General features: G+C 39.2%; 1 protein-coding gene across 1 annotated transcript; it reads left to right on the top strand.

Moving 5' to 3' along the window:
• The first annotated feature begins 1,526 nt into the window (after positions 1-1,526).
• Positions 1,527-4,151, top strand: LOC145956422 (uncharacterized). The gene has a single exon (XM_083072020.1). It carries the CDS (start codon positions 1,527-1,529, stop codon positions 4,149-4,151), a length of 2,625 nt encoding a protein of 874 aa, XP_082928146.1.
• The last annotated feature ends 3,840 nt before the right edge of the window (positions 4,152-7,991 follow it).

Genomic DNA, 7,991 nt, shown 5'->3' with positions numbered 1-7,991 from the left:
GTTGTTGAAATACATGAAGAAAATCAAAGGTTCTGGGCACGTAACCTCGTGAATCGAGTTCAACAAATCAAAGGAATGCTCAATGATGCCTCTTACTTATTGCAAAGAGCTGAAGGAATGATAAACTTGCTGTCCACTCCCATAGAGATTCATGCGTTCCTTGAGTATTGCAGAGATATGATATCTCAGATGAAGAAGATGACTACTAGTGATAAATGATCTGTATTTTGCTTTAAGTTGTATGAGAAATATCATATATGTATTTTGTAGTGCTCCACCCTTCTAAACTTTTTGTACTTCACTTTATCTATTTAATGAAGAAGGTTGTTGATGTCTTTCTCTTTACTATTGTTTCACTCCTTCATTTTATATAACTTCATGCTTATAGTATAAAGGAAGTTTGAAAATAAACGTTCGCGCACAAATCTCATATTAAATCTAGTACTTAGAACGTGACGTTCTAAAGAAAACTAAAGGCGTTCATGCAAATTCTTGATTCCATGTTTTGTGAGACTTAGTACCTATGATGTGACGTTTTAGGGAATAGTTTTAGGGGATGTTCACACACGAGCTAGGTGACTTATGGTGCTCTAACAATTTCCCATATACAAAAGCATAATAATTGCATTTTCATATTCGTCACATACTCATCACATAATCTTGCACAGTGCGTGAAAGTGAAAGGAAAAACAAGTATTGAGGCAAAGAAAATATCCCTACGACACCCTTATTGGACACGCGCCAAGACCAGGATCATGGAGGGAGTAGTGGAAGATTTGGAACAACAACATGACGAGTTGAGAGGAGATGTTAATCAGTTGAAAGAACAAATGAGTAAGATTTTGTACATGCTACAATCAATGGAGTCAAGAAGGGATACAAATGGGAATTCATCTGAGAAACCTCATGTTACACCTGCTTACCCCCCTGGGTTCACTCCTCCACCACAACCAAACCAAAATACTCAGGTCCAGTTCCCTCCATATGGGTTACCCCAAGGCTATACACCACCAGTGGCTGCAAACACTTCAGAAAATGATCATCACGCTTCCACCATGAACCCTCAAAACCATATTCATAATACTCAAACTCTATTCCCTCCATATGGCTTTCCTCCGGGATATACGCCACCACTGAACCAAACACAACCCCAAGATCCAAACCTTGAAACAAGTGGACCACAAATTCCAACTCAAGCTCACATTCAAATGCCTTATACCCATGTACATACACCACCGGTTGACACGACTCAAGTTGGAGGCCCCTCGATCCACCAAGGTGTCGTTCCCACATCAATTATCATTACGCACCCTAGCCAACTCGAGGATAACTCATCTAAAGACAAAATACAATTTTTGGAAGAAAGATTAAGGGCAATTGAGGGAGTTGATCATTATTGACTCAATGCTATTGATTTGTGTCTAGTTCCTGATGTTATGATCCCTCCTAAATTCAAGATTCATGAATTCGATAAATATAGAGGGGACACATGCCCAAAGAACCATCTCACCATGTATTGTCGAAAGATGGCCTTATGTGCTCACAATGATAAATTTTTGATCCATTTCTTTCAGGAAAGCCTTATAGGGGCTGCCTTGGGTTGGTACATGAACTTGGAGCGAGGACGAATACATACGTGGAAAGATTTGGCAGAAGCGTTCTTAAAGCAATACAAGTACAACATGGACATGGCCCCAGATCGCACGCAACTGCAAAATATGTTGAAGAAGGAGAATGAAACTTTTAAAGAGTATGCCCAGCGTTGGAGAGGAGTGGTTTCTCAAGTACAACCTCCTTTGTCTGAAAAAGAAATGGTCACAATGTTCATTGATACGCTCCAATCACCCTTTTATGATAGGATGATTGGAAACATATCATCGAACTTCTCAGACATAGTCGTTATTGGAGAAAGGGTTGAGATGGGAGTACGAACTGGTAAGATTGCTCACTCATCAACAGGATCAATGTACGCAAAGAAGCCATCAACAAATACAGATAAGAAGAGAGGAGGTGAAACAAATGCAGTAATGTCAACCTCTATCGGGTCCAATCGTGTCCCTTTTTCACCTAGTCATCGACCCCAATACATGTATAACTCACAAGTGGCAGTTGTTTCTTTACCTCCATATTCACAACATTATCAATTTGGGATGGCCTATCGATTACCTGCACCACCATCGCAAGTCCCAATACCTCAACAAAATCAATCAAAAACTCCCTCTCCTAATGTGGATAACACTCAAAAGAAAGGAAACAACCAACAAAGGACATTGGTCCCAATCCCTATGACCTACACTGAACTGTTGCCACATTTGACTCGCAATGGTTTGATAGTGCCATTCCCCTTAAAGCCTATTCAACCACCATATCCAAAGGGTTATGATCCAAATGCCAAGTGTGATTATCATGCAGGGGGTGTTGGGCATTCAACTGAAAGATGTTGGGGATTAATGCATAAGGTGCAAGACTTAATAGATATGGGGTTACTAAGCTTTAAAGAAGATAGTCCAAATGTGGGGACTAATCCTCTTCCCGGTCATGGTTCCTCGTCAGTAAACATTATTGAAGAAGTGTGTGATCAACAAGTGAAACACGTAGGGGAAATCAAAACCTCTATGAGGTTCATTTTTTCGAAATTGTGTAGATTTGGGATGATTGAGGGAAACCTATTGGAAGCTAAAATGTGTGGCCTTCACCCAACTGCTATGCATTCTATTGAGAAGTGCGATGAATTTAAGCAGATTCTCCAAGATCTGATTGACTCAAACTTGGTTCAAGTAAGTCAATCTCCAATTGGAGAGGATGTGTTAATGGCTCAATCAGAAGAAAGACCAAATGTGGTTATCCCAAGACCATTGGTAATTCACTTTACTAGAAATGTGCCTTTGCCAAAACCAAATATCCATAAGCCTCTTATTGTGCAAGTCCCAACTCCTTTTCCTTACAAGGATACCAAGGCAATTCCATGGAAATACAACACAGAGGTGAAGATAAATGGGAACATGAATGAACAACAAAAGAAAGAAGTCAGTGATGGGGAAATCGATGTTACAAATATTGCAGGAGTAGGTGGAATGACCCGTAGTGGTAGGATCTACACTCCTGAAGAATTAAGGGAAGGAGATATAACTAAGAATCTTGGGGTAAAGGGGAAAGCAACCGTCGGTGGAGGAATTGTGCATATCACAAAGAACAATGGAAAAAATGCTATTGTGCAAAATGAGGAAGAGAAGAAGGAAGTGCCAGATGAGGAAGCTTTAGAATTCCTTAAATTCATTCAACAAAGTGAGTATAAACTCATTGATCAATTGGATCGTACACCTGCTAGGGTGTCCTTGCTGTCATTGTTAATGAATTCTGAAAGTCATAGAAAGTTATTGATGAAGATTTTGAATGAAGCACATGTAGCTAATGACATTACACTAGATAAATTTGGAGGTATCATTGGTAACATTACAGCCAATAATCGTCTCACTTTCACAGATGAGGAAATCCCAGTTGAAGGAAGGGGGCATAACAAAGCTTTACACATCTCAGTGAAATGTCAGGACCATATTATAGCCAGATTGTTGATTGATAATGGTTCTTCATTGAATGTAATGCCTAAGTCCACATTAGACCGATTGCCTTGTGATGGGACGTATATGAAATCAAGTTCTATGATTGTGAGGGCCTTTGATGGATCACGTAGAGAGGTAATGGGAGAGATTGAAATCCCTATTCAAATTGGTCCTTTCACTTTTAATATCATTTTCCAAGTCATGGATATCAAACCAGCATATAGTTTCTTGTTGGGTAGGCCATGGATCCATTCAGCTGGAGTGGTTCCATCTTCCTTGCATCAGAAGCTAAATTTTATAGTGGATGACAAATTGGTGATTGTCTTAGGCGAAGAAGACATGTTGGTGAGTAGTCCTACACCTACTCGCTATATTGAAGCAGCCGAAGAAGCTCTAGAAACCTCTTTTCAATCTCTGGAAGTAATCAGTACTGACTATGTGGAGTCATTGCCAAGGAACCCACATCCATCGAAAGCAACAATGATGGTAGCAAGAGTCATGATGAATGGAGGATATCAATCAAGCCAGGGGCTGGGAAAAAACCTAAAAGGAATTACAAGGTTGATAGAGTTTCCAGATAATAAGAACTGATGTGAGTTGGGATATAAAATTACTAGTGCTGATAAAAGAAGAATTGTAGAGGAAAATAGAGAGAAAAGTCTGGCACGAATAGAGAATCGGGAGCCAAGGATTAAAAGAATTCCCATTTGTGATCTCTATCAAAGTTTTAGAAGTGAAGGACTGGTACACACGAACCAAGTGGCTATGGCTAAAGAAGATCAAAATGTTGATGAACACGTCAACTTGGTGCATCGATGTGACCCTGATGAAGAACTTCACAATTGGACGATCATCGAACTTCCTATGATTTTTAACTCCTTTTCAAAGTAATTATAATACAAAACTCTATGAACATGCCCAGGATCTTAGTATCACTTTTTGTTAAATGGGCTTGCATGTTATTTTTTGGTATATCATATGAATGAAATACATTTTGAGAATCTTCCAATCATTATCTTTGTCCTATACCTTCCCTTCTTTTCCGTTTCAATATCTATTTATCGATTTTATCTCTTGTCGAACCTAAATTGCAGATCCAAAAATAATCACATTAAAAATAATAGCGCTAATATCTCATGTCACAATTTGGATCATCCTATTTACGAAGCCGAGGAAGATGATAATGACCTAGAGGCCCCATTCGAGTTGAGAAGATTGGTGGAGCAAAAAGACAAAATAATTCAACCTCATGAGGAAGAAGTTGAAATGATCAATCTGGGAGGTGAAAAAATGATAAGAAGGAAGTTAAAGTGGGTACTGCCATAAAAGGAGATGAGAGAATAAGGTTATTTAAGCTTTTGACCGACTATGTTGATATCTTTGCATGGACATATCAAGACATGCCTGGGTTAGATTCCAACATAGTTGAGCACCGATTGCCATTAATACCTGAGTATCCACTAATCAAGCAAAAGTTGAGGCGCATGAAACCAGAAGTTTCCTTAAAGATCAAAGAAGAGGTCAAGAAGCAATTGGATGTAGGGTTCCTTGCAGTAGCTAAATACCCTTAATGGGTTGCCAATATAGTACCAGTTCCAAAGAAAGATGGAAAAGTCAGAATGTGTGTGGACTACTGAGACCTTAATAGGGCTAGTCCTAAAGATGATTTTCCACTACCTCATATAGACGTTCTGGTAGATAACACTGCCCAACATGCTTTCTTCTCCTTTATGGATGGATTTTCAGGGTACAATCAAATTAAGATGGCTTCTGAAGACATGGAAAAAACCACATTCATTACATCTTGGGGAACATTTTGTTACAAGGTGATGCCATTTGGGTTGAAGAATGCTGGAGCAACATATCAATGAGCAATGGTGACTTTGTTCCACGACATGATGCACAAAGAAATAGAGGTATATGTTGATGATATGATTGCTAAGTCGAGAACAGGGGCAGAACACATCACTAACCTACAAAAATTGTTTGAGTGCTTGAGAAAATATAAGCTCCGATTGAATCCTGCTAAGTGTACTTTTGGAGTAAAATCAGGCAAATTGTTGGGATATGTGGTTAGTGAAAAAGGGATAGAAGTAGATCCCGACAAAGTGCGAGCAATCCTAGAAATGTCAGCCCCTAGCACAGAAAAAGAAGTTCGTGGGTTCTTGGGGAGATTGAATTACATTGCCAGATTTATATCTCAACTGACTGCTACTTGTAACCCAATTTTCAAATTATTGCGCAAAAGTCAACCAATGGTGTGGAATGAAGATTGTCAAAAGGCTTTTGAAAAGATTAAGCAATACTTGCAAGAGCCGCCGATCTTAGTACCACCGGTACCAGGGAGACCTCTCATACTATATATGTCTGTGCTTGATGAATCTATGGGTTGTGTATTGGGGCAACATGATGCTTCTGGGAAGAAAGAGCAAGCAATTTATTATTTGAGCAAGAAGTTTACAGATTGTGAGATGAGATACTCCTTATTAGAGCGAACATGTTATGCACTGGCTTGGGTTGCTCGACGATTGAGGCAATACATGTTAAGCCATACTACATGGTTAGTATCTAAAATGGATCCAATCAAATACATATTCGGGAAGCCTGCTCTCACTGGTCGGATTGCTCGTTGGAAAATGTTGATGTCAGAATATGATATTATTTATGTCACTCAGAAAGCTGTCAAGGGTAGCGCATTAGCAGAATATCTGGCTCATCAACCCATAGAAGATTACCAATCAATGCAATGCGAATTTTCAGATGAAGACATAATGACATTATTTGATGAGGAAGAATCCATAAACGAAGAAAAATGGACACTGTTGTTTGATGGAGCTTCTAATGCACTGGGGCATGGAATTGGGACAGTGTTAATTTCTCCAAAGAATCAGTTTATCCCTTTTACTGCAAGGTTGGATTTTGATTGCACTAATAATGTGGCAGAATATGAAGCGTGTGCAATGGGGATTGTAGCAGCCCTAGAGTTCAAGGCTAAAGTGTTGGAGGTATATGGAGACTCAGCATTAGTTGTTCATCAACTCAAGGGTGAATGGGAGACTCGAGATGCAAAGTTAATCCCATATCATCTCGTACATCAAGGGGTTGATGGAACAATTTGAAGAAATCACTTTCCAACATATCCCCCGCGAGGATAACCAATTAGCAGACGCTTTGGCCACTTTATCTTCAATGTTTAAGATAAGTCAAGGAAATGAAGTGCCATTAATAAGAATACAAAATTGAGACCAACCAGCATACTGCCAAGCAGTAGAGGAGGAACCAGATGGAAGACCATGGTTCTATGATATAAAGCGCTACATAAAAGATAAAGAGTATCCCCCTAGTGCTTCAGCAAATGATAAAAAGACATTGAGGAGACTAGCAATGGGATTCTTCTTAAATGGTGATGTGCTTTATAAGAGAAACCATGACATGGTATTGCTCAGATGTGTTGATGCTATTGAAGCCAAGAAAATAGTGGAAGAAGTTCATGAAGGCTCATTCGGAACACACATGAATGGGCATGTAATGGCAAGAAAAATTTTAAGGTCTAGTTATTATTGGTTGACCATGGAATCTGATTATTGTAACCATGTGAGGAAATGCCACAAATGTCAAACATATGCTGACAATATCCATGCACCACCAACACCCTTGAATGTTTTGGTTGCACCATGGCCATTTTCAATATGGGGAATAGACGTGATTGGTCCAATTGAACCAAAGGCATCAAATGGGCATCGTTTCATCCTCGTAGCTATTGACTACTTCACTAAATGGGTCGAAGCAGCTTCTTATGCTAGCGTGACAAGAAATGTAGTAGTCAAATTCATCAAAAGAGATATAATTTGTCGATACGGTTTGCCGAGCCACATCATTACTGATAATGGAACCAATCTAAACAATAAGATGATGAAAGAGTTGTGCAATAATTTCAAGATTCAACACCATAATTCTTCACCATATCACCCTAAGATGAATGGGGCAGTAGAAGCAGCAAATAAAAATATCAAGAAAATTGTTCAAAAAATGGTGGTAACTTATAAGGATTGGCATGATATGCTTGCTTTTGCCCTGCATGGTTATCACACCTCTATTCGTACCTCTACTAGGGCAATCCCATATTCTCTCGTGTATGGCATGGAGGCTGTGCTCCCAATTGAAGTAGAGATACCTTCTTTAAGGGTATTGGCCGAAGCCAAATTGGAAGAGGTTGAATGGGTTCAAATCCGTTATGATCAATTAAATCTCATTGAAGAAAAAAGATTAAATGCCTTATGTCATGGTTAGTTGTATCAAAAAAGGGTCAAAAGAGCTTACGATAAGAAAGTTCGTCCTCGAGAGTTTCAAGAAGGAGATTTGGTGCTCAAGAAAATCTTACCAAACCAAAAAGATCACAAAGGGAAATGGACTCCAAATTATGAACGGCCT

Source organism: Cajanus cajan, chromosome 3 (genome assembly GCF_000230855.2).
Source record: "Cajanus cajan strain Asha chromosome 3, NIPB_CcT2T_4, whole genome shotgun sequence".
Classification (NCBI taxonomy): domain Eukaryota; kingdom Viridiplantae; phylum Streptophyta; class Magnoliopsida; order Fabales; family Fabaceae; genus Cajanus; species Cajanus cajan.
This window is presented reverse-complemented; position numbering and strand designations above follow the sequence as displayed.